At 20.1% G+C, this 22,817-nt stretch overlaps 2 protein-coding genes across 2 annotated transcripts; both read right to left on the bottom strand.

Moving 5' to 3' along the window:
* Positions 1–315: 315 nt before the first annotated feature.
* Positions 316–6,778, bottom strand: CPR5 (cuticular protein 5). The gene is made up of 4 exons (NM_001270821.1): positions 6,715–6,778; positions 5,521–5,713; positions 2,758–3,047; positions 316–1,326 (listed from the first exon to the last, which is right to left on the bottom strand). The coding sequence occupies exons 1-4, from the start codon at positions 6,724–6,726 to the stop codon at positions 1,129–1,131; spliced, it is 693 nt and encodes a 230-aa protein (NP_001257750.1). The 5' UTR covers positions 6,727–6,778; the 3' UTR covers positions 316–1,128.
* Positions 6,779–11,867: 5,089 nt separating this feature from the next.
* Positions 11,868–13,430, bottom strand: LOC113219298 (G-protein coupled receptor Mth2-like). Its single transcript, XM_026445732.1, has one exon. The coding sequence runs from the start codon at positions 13,104–13,106 to the stop codon at positions 12,222–12,224; it is 885 nt and encodes a 294-aa protein (XP_026301517.1). The 5' UTR covers positions 13,107–13,430; the 3' UTR covers positions 11,868–12,221.
* Positions 13,431–22,817: the final 9,387 nt, after the last annotated feature.

The raw sequence follows: 22,817 nt of genomic DNA, 5'->3' as shown, positions 1-22,817 counted from the left end.
GATAATTTTTGAGGTCTTACAGATTTAAATTTCGCAAATCTAAAAATCAGATTTCAATCGATCTCCAATAATATTATATTTTTATATTTAATAATATATTTTTTAATTATTTTTTTTTTAAATAAATATTAAACTATATTAAATACGTTATTATTTCGAGTAAATAAAATTTTTCACCTTAAAAATTATGGTGTATCTTTAAAATTTAACTAATTTTGAAAAATATTCTAAAAAAAAAAAAGAAAATTGAGAAACATTGAATTAATTCAAAGCAAATTTTTTTGAAGGATAATGCAAATTTAAACGGTTTTAGATATTTGCTAAATAATACGTTTATTTTGTATTCAAAGTCTTTACAGATATATTTCTTTAAAAAAGAAGTACTTATTTCGAATGGAAAAAACCGTAGCGCGTTAATTATCTCTAAATCTTGGAAACTAACTATTTAGTATACCCCTTCTAAATCTTTGGAGATTTACGAGTATGATAGGCGAATGAGTATAACTAATGAGTAAATAGAAGCAGTAGATAAAGATTTGCCTCCTAATGAGTTTAATTGATTTCCTTCGTTAACGAAACTCATAATCTATAGAATACGCATCGTCGTGTGATAATGGAATCATCTATTTGTGTCACAGAATGCATATAATGCATATAAAATTTTTCTTACGTGTATTTATATATCCTTATGACCTCAACTTTGCTCTTTGAGTAAATTAAATTAACCAATTTAATATAATTAATCTTAAGATAAGAAAATATTGCTTGTCATAAATATATTTCTATCAACTGACTATGTAATAGCTGTTCCGGAATTCTTATTATAATGAAAATGTTGAAACGAAAATAAATTAAGTTTTTCTTATCAATATCTTATCAATGATGATTAAATATAATATAAATTTTTATTATAAGAATTATATATGCATATCAAAATAACAATAAAAAGAAGTAAAAAATAAAAATTGATAATCTATTTAATTATCCATATATAATCAAATATTCAATATTTTCGAAGATAACTCTTATTTATGCGAATATTAGAGCAAAGTAGATTAAAATTGAAAGAAATAAAGTAATGCCGTGTCGAATTGAATAGAGCCGAATTGTATATCGTTATACCGATATTTAATGAACCTTAACGATGCCTCCGGTACCATAAGCACCCGCTAATAGAGCTTGCGTACCATAGAGGGAGCCTGGTCTTAATCCGAGACCAACACCGAGACCTACTAATCCTGTATTAGCGGCGACTACGTTCGTCGCAGCTACTGCTGGCCCAGCAAGCAACGGTTGTCGCAATAAGGGAGTACTTAAGAGGGCAGCCTATGGAAAAAAACGAGAAAAAATTAAAATTAATAGATTTAATTTGACGAATAACTATTTGTAATAGCAGGATTGAAGAAAATTTGAAATGAATAGAAATGGATTAATCTTGAAATTCTTTGAAATCCATGAAATTTTGAATTCTTGAAACTTGAAAATAAATTATAATTTGAAATTCTAATTTCAAATTAATTTACGTAAAGAATTTTATTTTTAAAATTCTAATTTGAAACTCAAGTAAAAAATAATTAGTATAAAAATTAAATTTTTTGTAATCCAAAAAAATAATTTATTGTTATTGGATAGTTAATTTGAATTTGAAGAATTTCTAGAAATCAAAATTTGTTAAAATTTTAATTTTTGGCAAAATAAATAAAAATTTAAAAAAAGACCATTTTGGATTCTGAAAATTTTATAAATCTGAATATTAACTTCTGATTTATCTAAAAGAGAAGAAATAAGTTAAAACGAATAATAGAAAACTGAAATATTTTCATAATCAAATATTATTGAAATATAATGTTTCATTTAATCTTTAAATTACAGACAAATATAATTTATATTTAAATAATAGCAACCATCTTGAAAATATCTCAAGAACTAAAACAGATCGACGATTATATAAAATCTGAATGTAAAGAAAGAAATAGTAATTTCTTACAAAAAATTTCTTAAGAAAACAATAAATAAAATAAAATTTTTTCCAGAAGCTTTGTTTTTGAAAAAATTTGGAAATTTTTCGATCATAAATGAAATTAAATACGAATGAATTATCAATAGAAATTATATTATTATTCATATGAAAATAAATAAAAATTATATATTTAATTTTATTTTGTTTAAAAATTAATTATCGAAAATACGGATTTTAAAAATCGTCCATTATATCCATATAATTTTATATAACTTTTTGACAATATATGTTCAATTTCAATTTTTTTAAAAACAATATTTAATATTTAAATAGTAAAATTTTATTCTACATTTTTTATTTATTTTCATGTGTAAAATAATCTTATCAATAATTCAAAAATTAATCAATCAATTTGAAAAAGTTTTTAATCTTGATTTTTTTGAAAACGAAATCTTGAACAAAAATATTTTGTTTTATTTTTTTCTCATTTTCATTTTGTACTCTTATTTGAATTCTATTTATAGAAAAACTATATAAAAATTTATTCAAAATTTTATTTTATATTTAAAAATTATCAAAATCTACCAAGACATTATATTTCATCTTTATTTCTATATTTCAAAAATATTTCTATATTTCTATCTATTCTACATTTTTATATCTTTCAAAATTCTATACTCTATATCTTATTTTTTCATATTTCAAAATTCATTTTTCTTTCTATATTTCAAAAATCAATTTTCCCTAACCCTGAGGCAAAATAAATAAAAAAAAAAAAAAAATCGCGCGTAATATACCTGTGGACGAACAGCTACAGCAGGCGCAGCTGTGGCGATAACCGATGTTGGTCGTGCAATCACGGGAGATGCGACAACAGGTCGCACGGCTGCCGCGACAGGAGCAACCGGTGTTGCAGCGATCGCAGTCTTAACCGTGATGCTAGGGTCTTTCTGAACAACAGCATTGAAGCCGTTGATAGGATCGGCAGCATATGAGACCACTCGACGAGAACCATCTGGTTCTATCAAGCTATAACTACCTTGAACCACGTCGCCGTTACGAGTTTCCTCTTGCGCTTTGTTGTCACCTTTAAATTATGTAAAATCAGTTCGTTAGTAAGTGCTCATATTCTTCGTCTTTTTTCATCTATCTCAGTGTTTCTCAATCGGTTCGTGTCATTATTATATTATATATTATTATATTATTATATTAAGAAAAGAGGATTTTATCAAAATTTTACTTGATATAAAAATATTTAATATAGAAATATCTGTTTTAATATTTAGATTTTTGCCTACTTTAGTATTGGTTAGAATTTCTATTTTATTCTATTAATTCTTGTAAATGGAACCTAATAATGAATTTTAAATATATATCAAATCATGAGATAAAATATTGAATGAAATTTGATATCTTTTATTTAATTAGCTTTGATTTTTTACTAAGTTTGTAGATTTATCAGGATTTGGATGTTAAAATAGATATGACTAGCCATATTTCTGACTAATAAAAATCAGTCAATGTTTTCAAATTAAAAATTATCATTTATAGAATAATGTCACTATTGATTAACTATTGAAATATTGATTTTTTGTTAATATAAATATTGTTAATTATTTAATTATATAATATATATAGTTTTTAAATATATTTTTCTTTTTTAAATAAATAATAAATTATAATAAGTATCAAAATGTATTATTATTTCAAATGAATAAAAATTTTTACTTTAAAGATTATATATATCAAATTGAGAAAAGCTTAAAAATGTACTTTTTATCTCACAAAAAATTAAGACATAGAATGAATATAATATTAAATAAATTAATGGAAAAATTATCTTTTTTTGAATTCATGTTATGATATTGTTATTGTTATCTTATATTCAAAAAATATTTTATTCTTTTAGAAATCAATGCAAATTAAGTACAAAATAAAATATTAAAAAGTAGTAAATTAATTTATATTTTACATTTAAAAAATATATTATTCTTTTTTTATATTATTCTACTATTCTTTTAATCAATGTAAATTAAATAATGCAATAGTTAAATAAATGCAAAATAAAATAATTTATATTTTCAATCATTCAAATTATATGAAGTAAAAAAAAAGTATAGTATAATTATTCTTGAAATAAATATTTAACATATTTTTACAAAAAATATTGTGAATATTAATATAAAATTATATAATAAATTATATAACATATATTAATAAATAATTTATAAAATTTAAATATCGAACAACAAAATAATAGAAATAAATGATAAAATCTCTTTTAAATCTCTTAAATCTCTCTCTTCGTATAATTTACAACAAGTTCGTATGATTTAAAAAGTGGATGTATGTATAAATTAACTTATTTCACAAAATCAATATTTTTTTTCAATTCAAAACATCAATGTATAAATTGATCAACGTTATTATCATTATTTCTTAAATATGTATTTTAAATTTCTATTTATAAAAGTGTAAATTCATTAAAAAATAAAATTATTAAAAATTGCTCTTGAGAGTATAATAAGAAAGTATATAATAAGTAAATACTATATTTAGAATGAAAATTATTTTGCAATATGTATTTACGAAAAATATTTATAAAATCAATTTAAGATAGTTTTTTTCTCAAATAAATTCGTATAATAAAAAACAAAATTCTTTAATATATATATTATAAAATGTTATAAATAATATATATATTTATGGAAAATTTTTAAAAGATTTTAAATATCGAAATATAGTATAATAATTACTATTAAAAAATGTAGATTGAGATTTATTTATTAAGTTATAAATAATTTAATTTTATGTTATAGAATCGTCTGTAAATAAACAAATGTAACAATGGCTTGCCTAGCTAAATCTTGAGAATAATGTTAATGTTTATACCAATCATAATCTTAAATATGATATATTCATATCATTTTAGATGAATGTAAAAATTGTTTGAATAATAGATATATACATATATTATTATAAAAAAGAAAATTTTTATTATTTTTTATTGTAGAATATAAAATTTGCGTAATTTTTTATTTGTAAAAATTGAATCAATTTTGTTAATAAAAATCATGAATTTCATAATTTCATAAATCTATTTAAAAAAAATAAAGATAATTTATATTCTGTTTTTCTATTCATATCATGTTAAAATGAAATTCTTAACATATTAAGAATTTATAAATTGATTACTTTCAGTTTTAATTTTATAGTTAGAATGAGGAAAGATATTATTATTATTATTATATATTATTATTTATCTTTTTCAATATTGAAAAGTATAAAAATCAATCAATAAAATTTATATTACATAAGAATTTCTTTCTTATTTAAGATTTCAATTAATAAATCAATTAAATTATTGATTTAAAAAATTATTGAAGTAATTATTGAATTGATTTGTCAATTATAATATAATTTAATAATAAAAAGATTTTTGAAATACTTAAATCATTTTCAAAGAATACAACTTATACTTAAGTTCTTCAACTCTCCATTTAGGCTTATAAATAACCATTATGTTCTTAAGTATTTGACCAGGTAAAAAAAATACGTACCCGTAAGACCATCAGCCACGCTATAACTGAAACTATATTGAGGATTCGGATCGAAATTTTCGGTTCTGACAACAGCCGCAGTTGGTGGTAGCGCTGCTGCTACTGTGGCTCCACTGGGAGTGATTATTCCTGCACTTGGTCCGATTATTCCTGCATGAGTGACAGTTAGGATAGTAGCCAAGTACCCAATAATCTAAATGAAAAATAAATTAATCAAACAATGTACTTAAATAAATATATTTAAATTTATATTCGTTTATATATATAGTTAGAATAGTAACCAAATATCTAATATCTAATATCTGATAAATAATCTAAATAATCTTATAAAATATGAATTATCTGTATAATTATGTACAATAGTTGTGTACAACATTCGGATACCAAGATTGTATGAGAGATTAATAATTTATGTATATGTTAATATATTTATAAAACATTTTTAGAAATTTAAAAGCCAAAAAAAAAAAAGATAAAACTTGATATACAAAAATGTCAAGGTTATTTATGAAGTTGTAAATAATTTCAATTTAGTAATTTAAAAATTACTTTATCTTTGTTTCGCTTCATTTAATACAAATTTGACTATAATTTAATAAATAGATCTCATTCGAAATTTCTATATATCAATAGAATCGATTTCTCAGATGTTTCTGTAATATCTTGTATATTTTTATAATATTATTAAATTAGTTGATTTTTTATATGTTAAATAATTATTGCAATTAATATAAATATAGATTTATTTAATGTATAATATATAATTCAATAATTATAATTTTTAATTCAATAATTAATAAATTAAATAATGGAGAAATGTAACATATAAATGTAATATAAATATTTTATGTTTACAAGTACTATTATTATTTATTAGTGATTATACAATTATAATTATATTTGAATATTTTTTAAGATTTTAAATTTTTCTATATATTGTATACAAAAGCTAAATAAATATTAAATAAAATTATATTTTTATTAACTATAGTGAATATTTTAATATAATTATATTAATATAATAATATTTTAATATTTTAATATTAATATAATATAATGAAAAATCAATTCATAAATTGCACTATCATAAATATTATAGAGCAATAATCTCTCATATATCTTGAAATTCGAATATTAATCAATTACTATATTGGATTAATTAATAAAGAAAAAAAAACAGAAATGTATGATTACTTTATAATCCATGACGACTAAAAAGTCAATGACGTTCTGACTATCCGTGTAACAACTGGGTACCGTTGCTTTTCGCTAGCGGGGATTTTATACCAATTGGTATCGGTTGACCCCGCCCTCAACTTTTCTTCGGAGACACCAGTACCACCTCACTGCGACTAACTTACATTCTCGTAAGAATATGCTATAACTTCACTTGCTGAATGTAATAGACCATATTATTTTTATTAGAAAATTCTTTTTCCGTACAAATTTCTTAATTAAAATAGTTATAAAATTTCAATCTATCAATTCCACTTTTTTTTTAGATTTTCTGTTTCGAAGAAATGTATTATGTGGAATTTTATGATTTTCTTATGTTTATAATGAAGAATTATAATAATTATGAATAATAATAATAAATTTTATTCTATTATACAAATATTGGTATGATATACTATTGATGATCCTCAAATTATGATTTGAGAATTGTGATTTTTTTAAAACCCTTCAAGCTTTCTATAATGTTTCTATATAACAATGCAGTAGACATCGATTTTAATGATAAGTTTAAATCAATGATTTAAATGATTCATACATAATGAGGCTATAACATCATTCTGTCATTTCCAGTTTTGTGTAAGGTATTGATTTAAATTTATCACTTGAATCGATAATGCATTGCGAATATATGTTTCAATATATATAAAACCTTTTCTATAGCTCATATTTACTTCTTTTTTATAAAATTTGATTTATGAAAACAAATAATAAAACAAATTTTTAATATCTTTATTTTCTAAAAATAATTGAAAATTGAGGATTTCATATTTTTCGAATATTTGAATATTTTTGATATGTGGCTTCTATTATTTTAAGATTTAGATATCATTTATGTTTATTTATGTTATATACATGTATATTGTATATACTTTATTATTTATTTATTATATATTATACTTATATTATATAATATATATTATTATACACACATATTAATTAATTTTTGTGTGAGATTTCATGTATGTTCATAATATATTATATTATATTTATGTTTTGCATTTTTAAAGAATTAATTTCATTTACAAAATTCAATTTTCATATGTTTAACTTGATAACAAGTAATATTATCAAAATCAATTATTTTTCATGAAACTGTACGATTAAATAGAAAATAATGAATTATTTTCTATTAAAAAAAATTTTTTTATCAGCATAACTTCTCTTTGAGAACTCGACACTTAAATTTCAATATTTTTTCGTTTTTTAAATATAATTTTGTTATGAAATAAAATGTTTTTCATTTTTTAATATTTTATTATTTTATTGTAAAAAATATTTCCAAGCAAAATTATTCAAAATATTTTATGGAAAAGAAATTACATAATAGAGTCATAAAAAAATATCGTTTTAAAAACTTAAATTCATTTTTTAAAATCATTTTTTTTTCAATAATTTTGTTTTTTCAATTGGATTAGATTTAAATCTAATTTTAATTTTTGTAATTTATATTTTAAAGACTTTGTCACTTAAACAATTTGCAATAGATTACAAATAATTTGTTGTTGTCAATTAAAAGAATTAAGTAAAATATATCTTACCATTACTTATATATTTTACATTACTACATTATATATAAATACTAATATCACTATTACTATTTATATATAGTCATATTATATTTAAATCTGGTTTATTACGATTTCTATTTATATTTAAGATTTATATTTAAATGTGGTTGAAATTGTTATAATGGTATATATATTTTAACTATTATTGTAATGATTTAAATTATTCAATTTTTTTTATTATTTTTTTTTTACTATATCGGTTAAGCATTATTATAGATAAGAATTATGTAAGAACTGTTTCTCCTAATTCTCTTAACAATTCTTTGTTTAGATATATTATTTAATCAATTTTTCTTTGTAAATTACAATAACAATTTAATTTTGTATAAAAGGTTAGTAAATAATTCTTTGCAATTGTATTTTTAAAATAATATTAATTATAGAATTATTTAATAAAATTCATTGTGCTTTTTATATACAAATTTTCATTAGAATTTTATTAAAATTTTAAATTTGCATAAAAAAAATAATGAACAGTGATAAAGAAATAAAAAAGAATATATGTTATTTAAACTCTTACAACATATTAATCATTTAATTTTATTAAAAAAAATATTATTTTTATATCTTGTGAAAAATTGACACATACTACTGACTGAAAAATAATGAATTTTGTATCCATCTTTATCTGTAATTTTTCATTATATTTGTTATTTTTAAAGTAGAGTGGATTGGTTATAATTGCTATTTTCATTATTATAATGAATATTTTTCCCATTTTCTGTAAATTTTTTAAAAATATAACATATATTTTTATTTTAGTCATTTATCATCATATTCGATAATTTATCTATTGCTATTTTTATCTTTCAAAACTAAGATAGACAAATAATTTACATAAAAATTAAATTTTTCATAATCCAAAAAAAATAGCTATTACTATTGACTGATTACAAGTTCAAAAAACTTTAAATAAAAATTTGTTAAAATTTTCTTGTCATAAAATTGTCAAATTTTTGTCAAAATAACTTTTCAGAAAGAAAAAATAAACATTTTAGATTTTGAAAATTTCTAAGTAAGTTTTCACAAATAAATATTTGTTCATATACAAACTTTGCAAATCTAAAAATCTACCTCAACAAGTATTGTGACGAAAATCGATGAAAAATACAATCTACAATAAAATATCGAATTATGCCGTCCTAATTACAATAAGATGACTAGATCGCCGAACAAGTAATAGAATACTTTTGATACTCTTCATATACGCAAGATCGCAGGTCAGTTGATACTAATGTGAGCCAATAATTGGTATTGTTGCGACATTGAGCTACGAAATCTGCGGGCACAGTGGAGATGGATCACATTGACGGTGTACTGTTCGCGCGTTTCCTTCATATGGGTCACGTAACCCTAGCAGTGCTTCAAGGAATCGCGTGACATCGAGCTCTCAATTTGCGTAACTCTATCATATTTACTACAATTCGATCTGCCATGCACAGATGAACAATCCATTGCCAGAAGTTGGCATTAAAAAAGTAATTAGTTAAAATTTTGAATGATGTTTTAAGTAATAACTTTATTTAAAATAATTGTAAATAATATTTATTTGTAACTATTATAGTTGATTTTCTCTTCATATAATTTAAGCCGTTTGTTTATATTTATATTTTGTATAGTTTGAATTATAAATTATTGAAGTAACTTTTATTCTTAATTTCAAAATGAAAGAAAATTATTTATATTAATCTCTGAAATATTAAAATTTTTGCAATAATGTCATTGCATGTCTCCTCTCTGTAATGCTAGTTCGTATTACCCTATGTATCACATACGCATGCGCAGTTCAATGATTGCAAGCAACGTTCTTTCGATTCCAGACAGCTGTTCAAGAGCGGCAGTTTTTTTGGTTAACGCAAGAGTGGGGATTTTCTTTTGTGGATATAAAAGAACGATAACTTCGAATAAGATGCGAGTCTATTAATGGCTCAACGTTCAAATATTGAATATTAGTAAATAATATAATAATATTTATTATATTTTTTATTGTATATAATCATTAATAATTCTATGTATATAGAATATATAGAATATATATAAATTCTATATAATCTATGTATATAGAATATATAGAATATATATAAATTCTATATAATCATATTTATAATTATATTAATAATTATATTGTCAAATAGAACTTAACATAGTACTTAACAGTTTGATGAGATTTATTTATCTTATTTTTTCAATAAACTTTTTAAAATGTATTACAATTATATTATAAAAAAAATCCAATTGTTTCATTTATTTTGTAAAAACAATTTTTTTAAAAAAATTTTTAACGATAATATTTTTTTCTAAGAATATTTGGGGAAACAGATCTCAAATATCTTTCAAACGAAATAATATTCGAAAAATAAATCTAGATGATAGTATGACAGAAATAGAGCTGTCTTATTTTATCTCTATATCGCTTTGTTTAACTTCGGTTAATTTTATTTTATTTAACTTTATTTAATTGTTTATGACTTAATAAATAAATCTTAATATTTTTGTATATCATCTTTTGGATCATTATATGTGCGAAATAAAGAAATATATATAGATATATCTTATTTTATTTTTTGTTTTATTAACATTTTATTAAAATTTTAATTGTTTGCTAATAAAAAAATTTTCACAGATATTCTCAATAAATCAACTTTTTGTGTTTTGTGTTTGTTTCAATTTCTAGTATATTGATTCAATGTATATTGATTTCTAATATATTGATTCATCATTGTCCAACAAATATATTAATCAGTAATATATAATATATCTTGTATATTATTTCTAATATATTTTTAAAATTAATATGTTAGAAATTAAAAATTCTATATAAACTCTACATATTATATTAATTTCTTAGTAAACAGATAAAAAGATGCAAAAAGAACAATAATTATTCTTTTTCGAATATTTTTTTATCTATTAGTTATAGCAATGTTATTAATTTTGATTATTGATATTACAAAAAGTATTATTCAAAAATACTTGTGAATATTAATGAAACATTTAAAATTATTAAATTGATTAAATAATGATTAATATTAAAAAGATCAAATTAAAGATTAAAAAAAAAAGAAAACATTAATTTGCTAGGAAATATTTATATTATAACTTTAAAATAATAAGAAAAAAATTTTGAAAATTATTTTATTTATTATTTATGATATAATTATATTATATTTATAGAATATAATTTATAGTTCATCGATACATATATATATATATATAAACATCGATTATTTAAACTAATTAAAAAATAAAATCTTCTAAATAATAATTAGTTTTTCGGATAAATTCGGTTAGAAAAAATAAATTTGTGAATATTGAAAAATATAGAAATTTTCAAATATTGATATTTATTAGAAAAAAAAATTAGTAAAAGAATACATATATATAATATAACATATAAACAATATAACAATAAACATATATTTACATACATATATTTACATACATATATTTACATACATATATTTACATATATTTATATACAAATATAATAAATTATAAAAAATAAATTAATAATTTTTCATTATTCATTATGCTCCAAATATGTTTTCCAAATATTTTTAAATATATTAATTTAAATTTTATTTTATATTGATCATTAAATAATTGAAATCGGATAATTGAAATATTTTGATAAAAGATGTTTCATTTCAGTTTTATATCATATCCAAAATTTATGATAATAGATTTTAAATTATTTATAATGTTACTTCCGTTTAGTCTTTTTTTATTCATGAATTCTCCTATAATCTTCATAGACAAACAATCAAAATATTAATATTCAATTTAATATTTAATCTGATTTTAAAAAATAAAAGAATAAATAGACAGAGAAGAATAAATAAATAGACAATAAGAAGAAACATTTTCCCATTTTTCTTTATCCTCATTCATTTAATTTCATTTAGGAAGTTTATAATTGCACTTGAAAAGTTTTGATATCGTTCCTGGAGGTAAAATTACCAATAACATGAGCATAGGTTGGATCATTCGAAAAAATTTTAATATCCATAGTTCATTAAAAGCAGCAGCAAGACCGCTGGTGATCCAGGGTGAATCCATCAAGAGATATAATTTGAGATAAACAATATATTGCTTTTTTGCCTCATTGATTTTTGTTATATAATTGTTTTCAGTCGCAAAAGATGTTGACTTTCGTATCAAAATCATTTTATAAAAGGTGTACAAAAAAAGTATGGTATTCGCAAAACAAGTTAGAGCTGGAAATATTGTTACATAAAGAATAGCAGTTAAATTTATACCATCGTTAAATCGTTGGAAATTCGGCCTGATAGGTGAAGATATTGGAAGCAACGTTGTCAAATCGGCGACGCAAGCCAAAACTGTCGGTAACAACGAACTAGTCCAAGTACAAATAGCATAGATTAAAAATTTCTTTCTTTCTTGCTGCTGATTCGTATCGGTCGGTAATGTAGAACGGAATCGCGTGATTACCAATGTCATGTCAATGCAAATGACGAAAAGCCAAGATGTCGAGGATATGGTAAGGAACATGAGTATCAAACCCAAAATTACGTAAAGATTGGAATGGATAGAGATATGACATAGGACACATGTACCTATCGCAATTATAATTATATTTAAGATAATTTGTATAATATTATAAGATATGACAGCTTTGTGATAAGCTCGCGTTCCTACATTCGGAATAATATAATAAATAAGTACGACTATAAAATAAGGAATAATGTAAATAATGTTTGCAAAAATCACTATATTGGCACCCCAAAAATTCAAAGAGGAAAATATACTGTCACAACACATTGTATTATTTTTAAACAGTTCGATAGAGGAATTTTTAACATAGTTATTCTCATTACAATTCCAAGTTTGAGTAATTTGTTCATTAGAAATGCAATAGAAGTATCTTGCATATATTTTTGCGTTGGTATTTTCATGTTCTTGCTTGATTTTTATTTGTTTCAATTTGTTTATTACTTCGGATGTAAAATCTGAAATATAGTATCCTTTTAGTTTCTTTTTCTTTCATCGATATTAGAATTGTAATCGATTAAACTTTGATCATTATTAAAATTATTAAAATTATTATCATAATCATTAATCAATAATCATCACAACATTTTAGAAATTTTGGACAATATTTGTAATCTAAAATTAACTATTAAAGTAATCTATTTCTAATTATTAAAATAAATTATTAAAATAAATTATTAAAATATTATCATTTGAATAATTATTATACATATATATATATATTTATTTATTTTGATTATAAAATCATATAGAAAAGGAAAATTTAATATAGCTTTTCAAAAAAGTTATAATGGATTTTAAATTTCAAATTTTTCAAAAGAAATTTTTTTTTTTATATGATGATAAGTTTCTTGATTTTAGAATAATTATTCAAATTATTTTAAACATATACGTACATTCTCTTTGTGAGAAATAATTAAATTTAAATATTTGTGATCATTATTCATTATATATTTTTAATATATTAATTAAATACTTATATACTACTGAATATTCAGCATTTATAATATAGTATACTATTAATATAATATAGACTCTTATCTGTATTTTATATTAAATTTTTTTTATATTATATTTTTATATTATTTATTCATTTTTATAGTATAAAAGTTCACAGTTTTCACATTATTAAAAATATATGCGATTGTATAGTGTTGTATTGAAATAATTATATTCCTGAAAGAAATAATAAATCATATTTTTATTTAATAACGATAATCGTGTGATCAGATTGAAAATTGTAATAATAAATCATTCTCTTGTAGTGACAATTTATAAAATATTATAATTTATATTGACAATTATAAAATATATTATTGTGTACTTCTATTCATAAGTCATTAAATACTTAACAATTTTTTTTAGAAAATGGTCAAAGTATTTTATAATTGTAATATTAAATAACCATTTATATTATAAGAAAATATTATATTTTAATAATTTGCATTAATCCGTTAAGCTAATAAATAATAACTATAATAAAATATAATAATAACATGAAATTTGTTGTTTTAAAAACAATCATCTTTATCAAAAATCATCTTATATTTTATATATAATATGTAAGAACATATTGACATATTGAAATATATATATTGTTTACTGTATACTCACTTTCAGCGTAAGATGAACAGCAAGATACATCATCAAGTATATCCTGTGAAATTATCATCGATGTACAATTGAAATTTTTTAAATTACAAGGATTTTCAATGTTTTTATCAATATTATCAAAACAACAATATTTTCGTTCACTCAATTCTGTAGTACTATTATGATGAACACAGTATACTGAACAAATAACATAAAACAATATTTCAATCACAATACTTTTCACAAACATTTTTCACTTAATCTATCAAATGAATACATAAGTAATATGTTATATTTATTTGGATCTTATATAGAAAATATTTTTATACTTTAGAAGTTAATAATTTTTTCTACTTATATATAAAAACTTTCTCTTCTTGTCAATGTTTCATCTTAACTTCTATTATAGATAAACGTGCATTAATGATTCAACTCTTTCTTAATTAAATAAGTTTCCTGGTTTCGTTCTCTTTTTTATCTTCTATCCCTACTTTTTTTCCTGTTCGGATTACTCATCTTCTTACTCATCTTCTATTGTTTATTTCACAAATAACCAAGAACTAATTATTTCAATCTTTATTGTAATCTTCATTCAATGTATATTTATTGTATTATTCAAATCATCTGGATTATTGTTTGATGTATTTAAGTGATTTATTTATTAAATAGTTTATATTGCTTTATGACATCAAAGTTATATCTTTAAAAATAAATTAAATAAATTACCATGTAACTAATAGTATAATCGTATAATAGTATAAATGTATAATCAAGTAGAAGTTGATTTTACTGTAGAAATAAATAAAAAAAAGAAAGAAGTTTTATTATTCGAGACTTTGTTTTCAAAACAATGTTCAAAACAATGTTAAACAATGTTTAAAAATTTTTTGAAATATAAATATATTGATTATTCGCAATTGGATACGAATTAATTAATTAATAATAATATTATTTAATTATTAAATATATATGATATAATATATATATGAAAATAAACATACATAAAAAATATGGAATTAATTTTTTTTTATTTACAAATTAGAGCTTTGTTTTAATTATTTGGAAAAAACGAATTGAAGAACGTGTAATTCATATACGATCAAATATTCATGTTTCAAGAATTATAATGATTATAATTTAAATAATAAAAAATTCATAATTTCCAAGATATTGACTGTTACTAAAACGAATAGAAATTGTTAATATGATTAAAAATTATATAATTTTATTACATATATATTATACATAATATTATTACATTACTATTAATACAATGAATTTTACCTGTATATATGCATATCAACTTTATCATGAATATTCAACCACCACTTATCAATTTTTTATATGAATTCATTACGATGGCCATCATTCAAAATATATATTTTTTATATAACTAATATTAACATACTATCCATAAGGAGTATTTATCTAGTATTTATCTACAGGAAGTTTAACCGAAAATAAAATATAAAACAATTTTTTGGCGATTCAAATTAAATACTAAATAATGAATAATATAATAATATATATAATAATAAATATAATAATATCGTTATAAAATTGATAACTTTGATCATTGATTAATTACTAATTAATTAAATAATCTTTCTATTTTATTTTTTGTATTTTGCAGAATAAAATAAAATTTGCGGAATGAGATAATACATAGAGTTTTAATATATTCGTTTAGGATTTTAATTATTCTACATATGTAGAGTTGAATCTAAAGATCAAAATGAACACAAAAATGTGAGAGATTTGAAATACAAAAATGTATTGAAATTTATTTATTAAATTACAAGCAATTGAACTTTGATTATTAGATGAACACATACTAATGTCAATACTTAGTGTCAAATTAGTGTTGCTACTCGATTAAGCTATGTGCTTCGTCATTGGTCAGTATTTTTTTATCCATATCTTTTTAATAAAGCTTACGAAAGTTTTTGCAAAGAATATGTTATTTTTAAAATTATCTTAGGAATCTCCAGATGTTTTTTTTGGCACAAATTATATAATATGTTTATTATATATAAGTCATAACAAAATTTATATCAAAACAAATTTTTATTATATAAAAAAAATTCTCAGGACAAAGTTATTTAAATTTGAATAATCGTGTATAATGATAAGAAAATATTCTTTTACGAGATTTCAAAATTATAAATGTTTTTTATGGCATTATGATTTTTTTCATAAACGAATTCGACTTAATATATTATAAATTTGAAATAGTCTAAATCTTGAATATAGAAATTATAATTCGATTAAGAGAAACTTTAATATGTGAAATTATTTTATTTGAATTGTTCAAAATGATAAGATACAGTATTAAATTTACATTAAATTTAATATTAAATTTTTAGATTTATATTTAATAACGATGTTAATAAGGAAAACATGCACGCATGTACATGTCATCATCACGTGATCATTTAGATTCCTGGTAGTTAAATATTATCATTATGACATCTTTTATTCCATTGCATTTAATTTAGAAATACATTTGAAATTTAACGTATACAATATTCAATATTAATAAAATATTTGACATTTTATTCTTAAAGAAATTATCTGTGATCAAATATGAAAATTAAAAAATGCATCAAAGATAGCAGTATTTCATAAAATGTCTTGAAAAAATAAGTAAAATCTTTATTTTGAAATTAAATTTTTATTTCGAAAAAATCATTTATCATCATTATATATGAAACTGTAATTTTTCATATTAATTATAAAATACAATGTAATTATAAAACAAATATAATTTTGTCATAGAAAAATTTATTATTCTAGTCATTTTAGTCACAAGAAACTTTTCGTATATTAACACTGAATTATGTATTGAAATGTCTATATGTCTATATGTGTGCATCTATGATAGCATATGCGTCAATATGTATACATGTATGCATAAAAGGTGAGGACTTTAAACGCAATTAAATGAGTAAATTTTTTTGTTTTAATATATACGACCATATTTAAATCTTATATAGATACAAATCAACAAATTCAACAAAAAATGACCTAATATCTAAAATGAAACTTTTTTTTCTGTTTTATGTTTTCATAAATTAGAACAAGAATATTAATCATGGGAATCAATAAATATTTTTACATATTAAGAAGATGTAATATTATTATTGAAGATTGAAAATATTTATATTTTAAATTTAAATAAATTTAATTTATATAAATATAATAAATATAACGGAATATGTCTATATATAATAAATAATAAATATAAATGTATAATTCTAAATTTTTTTTTCTCGAACCAGAAATATTTTTTATATCTAGTCTTTTAAAATTCTGAAACAATTATTTTAAGATATGTGATTTATAATAATTGAAAGGCTTAAGAAATCTAAAATTCACGTTAATAAAAAAAAATGAAATTTCATTTTATTAAATATTTTTATTTTACAATATAAAATATATATATATCTATTGAAAACAGATTTTAATAATAAAATTTTCTTATATATATAATAAATTTTTATTTTATATTATGTTTCTTAATTTAATAATTAAAATGAATTTTTGATTTATGAAAATTTGTGATTGAGATATGAATATATTAAAAAAAAAACAATTCCATTTTTCTCAGCATATCATACTCCATTTTATCTTTATCACGTAAAATGTTACACTTTGCCTTATATAAAGTACTCTAGAAAATATAAAATAATATTTACTTTTCAATTTGAAATATTAAATTGCTAAGAAACATAATATAAAAATTATGGAATGCAATACTCTATATCTATTCCTCAATATTCAAATTAAGAAATCATTACATAAATATATTCTACATTTAAAGTTATTCGCATTTTAATATATTGTAAAAAAATATGTTTTTTAAGATCAAGTAAAAAATTCGTAACATACGATATCTTTTCACTTATTTGATTTAAAAATCGAGGTTCCGTCTTAAGATTTTTATTCACTCATTTAAGTATTGTAACATTATTAGCATATTTATATTAATTACATATATTTTACATTCGTCCAATCCAAAAGCTACAATTCCGCATCGTTTTGCTGGCAATTTGAATATTTCATTGATCGATTATCTGCTATTCACACAATGACAACAAATGTTTATTCATTTCATCTTACGGAATGTATGATTCAGGATGATTCACCAAATATCATCGTCTCGATTTTCATCTCCGTTATTATTAATAAAAAATATTTCACATAGAATTGAATAATATCAGGAAGGATAATGTTATTAGTATTTTTGTAAATATTTTTGTAAAGGACATGTCATTGATATTTTTTTAAATAGAATAATTTTTTTTTTACTGTATCAGTTAATACAGAAAAAAGAATTTAATATTCTTTACAAAAAATATTCATATCGAAAAATTAATTTAAAAGATATTTTAACTTGAAGTTTATAAAATTTTCAATGTGGAAGATAAGAAGAAGATAGACAGTAGAGTTTTGTTTCGCGTGTTCCTTATTTATATTAATATTTTATTATATTATATTTTATTTATTTATAAACTTCAAGTTAAAAAATATATTAATATATACTGAAATATATAAATTAATGACTTTGATGAACATAAAAATAATACTTTTTTGTAAAGAATTCTTGTATCAATTGATGCAAAAATATATAATAATTATTATATATTTAAATTTTTATATAAAAAAATGTTTTCTAAATCTATTAAAAAAAATATAATAATATAATAAATATAATAAAAATTATAATAATATTAGAATATTTCTGAAATTATTTAATTCTATTTGAAAAGTTTTTTGTTATTAATAATAACAATAGCATAAAACAGAGATAATGGTTATTAATATGAATCATTCTGTATGTAATATCTTGTTCAGAAAATTGAGCTGTTGTGGTGATATTATGATATTGCTTGTGATTGTACTATTATTGTACTAGCTATTGTGATGTTGAATGCAACAATAATAATAATTAATAAATAATTAAAAAAGGTATCAAAAGTGAATTTTCTTTTTTAATTCTAATTTCATAATTAATTATTTATAAACTATACAATTGCATTTAAAAAATTTTCATATTATCATTTTTTCTCCAAAAAATACATAGACATCAGTTGAATTATTCTTGAGTAAAAAAATCTTAATATCCATTGTTTATTAAAGATAAAAAAAATCGAGAATGATTCAGAATAAATTCATCAAAAAATATAATTTGAAATAAACATCATATTATTTTACTTTATCGATTTTTGACATATCACTATTTTTATTCGCAAGAATTGTTAAGTTAAGTTTTATATCGAAATCATTTTGTAACACATATAGCAGAAAAATATTTACGAATTCACCATTGTTATATCGTTGGAAATTCAGCTTCATGGATGAAGATACTAGAACCAATAGTGTGTGTGAACCAATAGTCGATTCGATGATACAACTAAAACTGTCGGTAACAATAAGCTAACCCAAGTATAAATGGCGTAGATTAAAAATTTCTTTCCTTCTTGCTATTGATTCGTATCGGTCGGTAACGTAGAATGGAATTCCGTAATTATAATGTCGATAAAAATAATAAAAGCCAAGAATTCGTGTACATAATAAGGAAGATAAAAAAGATATCAAATCCAAAATTATATAAATGTTAGAATGAATGGAGATAAAACACATGTACCACGATAAAATTACATTTATAATAATTTATATAACGTTATAACATATGATCTTGTTATGAGTTCAAGTCATTATACTTAGAATAAATAAGTATTAGTATAAAATGTGGAATAATGTAAATAATGGTTGCAAAAATTATTAACATTCGAAAAATTCAACAAAGAAAATGTATCACAATAATACATCATTATAGCATTTTAATTTTTTAGAAAAATTGTTAACATAATTATTTTCATCATAATTTCAAATTTGGATAATTTACTCAGAAATGTAACAAAAACGTTTTGTATTCTTGTGATATTCTTGTCTATTTTCGAAATTTTGCTCGATTTCCATTTGTTATTTTAATCTATTCTATTTGAAACGTATAATATCTCTGTTAGTTTTCATTCTCTTTACTGATATTGGAATCGATTAAACTTTAATCATTATTGTAATTAATTACTAAAAGTAATCAATAATTATTATCATATTCATTAATTAACTAATCAGAAGAAATAATCTAATAATATTTATGATATCTGTTATTATTAATCATTCGAGAATATTACTTATACACATTTATTATTTGGTCTTAAAATTGAAATATTCAAAGGAAAAAATCAAATGTATTTTCAAAGATGCAATAATAAAAGAATCATAATTATAGAAATTTCTAAAAGATCGACAAATTATCATATGATAACGAATTTATCAATTTTGAAAATAATATTATTTGAAATATTTCAGATTCATATATTGATCTCATTTAAATAACGAATATATTTTTTTATTCATGATCAATATTCATTGATAGAAAAAAAATCTTTTATATTAATAATTATTTTTTTTATATATTTTATAATATATTTCTAATATTTTCTAATATTTCTTTTATATAATATATATATATATATATTATATACCATTGATATTTTTAATTTTCGAATTATTTTCATATGTAAATTGCTGTTAAACATTAAACAATAAATCAATATCAAAAGTATTAGTAGATGGACTGTTTTGAATGAAAATTATATTGAAAGTAATATTTCTATAATTTAAAAAATAAATAAATAATTTGTGATAATTTTTCAAAATTATGTAAATAATAAATATGTATTTTTCAAAAAATGTATGTAATATTATTATTTCAAATAAATTATTGATTCAATTAAAAACGTAATCTCTTTAATAATTATTAAATGACTTTCGATTATGATAATTCAATAATAGATGATTAGATAAAATTATGTGAAATAAATATTTTAAATATTATTTAATATCTTATAATCAGAATAAAATTTAATAAATATCGCTATTATCACTATAAGATATTTGTATTATTTTTACGTATAAGAATGTATTTCTTATTGTCTGTTGCAGTTATCTAGCATTTCCTAAAAAAAATATTTGTACTTTTATATGCAGTTTCTCAATTGTGTGTATTCAGATAAGTATACATTTATTTCTATAAAATTTTTAAATTATCAATTAAAAGAATTTTATTTTAATTATAGAACAAAATCTGATAAAAACTGTTAGTGGGATAAAACTAATAATCAAATTAATATAATATTTGTTGTATTATTAGTAATCTGCAAATTTTTATGCGAATAATATTAATATAATATAATTTTATATATTTTACATAATTTACATAAATATATAATATATATGTTTTTTTAAATAAAATATATTAAATAATATATATATATATTTTAAATAAAATATCAATAAATAAATTTTAGTACTATAGTATATAAAAGTACATTACAAAGAAATAAATACAGTTACATAATAATTCAGAAAATGATACAAGGTAATATTATATTTAGAGGATGAAAGATATCATTAGAGGATGAAACATAAAAATGAGGATGAAACAAAAAAAAAATTCTTTAAATGTAAATTCTTTAAGGAATTTTCAAAGAATTTTATATTATTTTAAAATTATTTCTAATTATTTATTTTAAAATTATTTGAAAATAATCATATATTATAGATGTATTCTATATTATCATTATCTCATTATATGCATTATCATACATCTTGCATTATATTACATATTTTTAACATATTATAATTTTTAAGTACATTTTAACAAAATAAAAATCCGTAATATTTATTAAAGATATATGCGACTGTGCAATGATTCTTGGAAATGAGTCACGTTTTTAATTGTTTCGCGGTATTTTTCGTTATTAATCGCATAGCTGGATTGTAAATTTTAATAACAAATCACTCTCTTGTAATTCTAACAGTCTATAAATTGTTCTAATCATCGACGTTGACAGATTGATTATGCCACTTAATGTATTACTTCCGTACATGAGCCACTGTAATCATACCAGTAGTTATAATTTGTTGAGTGCCATTAATATGCAACATTATCTATCTTTGGGAAATATAAACAGAGAATAGAGTAAGAAAATGGAGAATATGAACAAGAAAGATATTATTATACTAAAATACAAAAAGATATGCATATTAGAGTCTTTATACAATTTTAAAAAATTTCTTTAAAAAATTTTTTTTTAAAGAAATACAGAATTTATCTACGTTTTAAAATATATAGTGATTATATTTTACAGTGATCTATAATTAATGATCAAAGTCATTCAAGATCATTAAAGATCAACTACAAAGGAAAATAATTTATTTTGTATGAGTAATCGAATATTTATTCATTTTTAAAAATTTTTTATAACATTTTTAAAAATTTATAAAGATAAAATATAAACGGAAGATTAGCATATT

This window comes from Apis mellifera, linkage group LG16 (genome assembly GCF_003254395.2).
Source record: "Apis mellifera strain DH4 linkage group LG16, Amel_HAv3.1, whole genome shotgun sequence".
Taxonomy (NCBI): domain Eukaryota; kingdom Metazoa; phylum Arthropoda; class Insecta; order Hymenoptera; family Apidae; genus Apis; species Apis mellifera.
The sequence above is the reverse complement of the archived record's forward strand: the minus strand, read 5'-3'. Positions and strand labels throughout refer to the sequence as shown.

What these genes read in the sequence shown, in the direction of transcription:
- CPR5 (NM_001270821.1), bottom strand. An exon ending in CGTGGCTGATGGTCTTACGG is followed by an intron (nt 3,048 to 5,520) that starts GTACGTATTTTT and finishes CATAATTTAAAG; the next exon opens with GTGACAACAAAGCGCAAGAG. An exon ending in CTGTAGCTGTTCGTCCACAG is followed by an intron (nt 1,327 to 2,757) that starts GTATATTACGCG and finishes TTTTTTCCATAG; the next exon opens with GCTGCCCTCTTAAGTACTCC.
- LOC113219298 (XM_026445732.1), bottom strand. Translation starts at nt 13,106, where the DNA reads ATGTGTTGTGACAGTATATTTTCCTCTTTGAATTTTTGGGGTGCCAAT.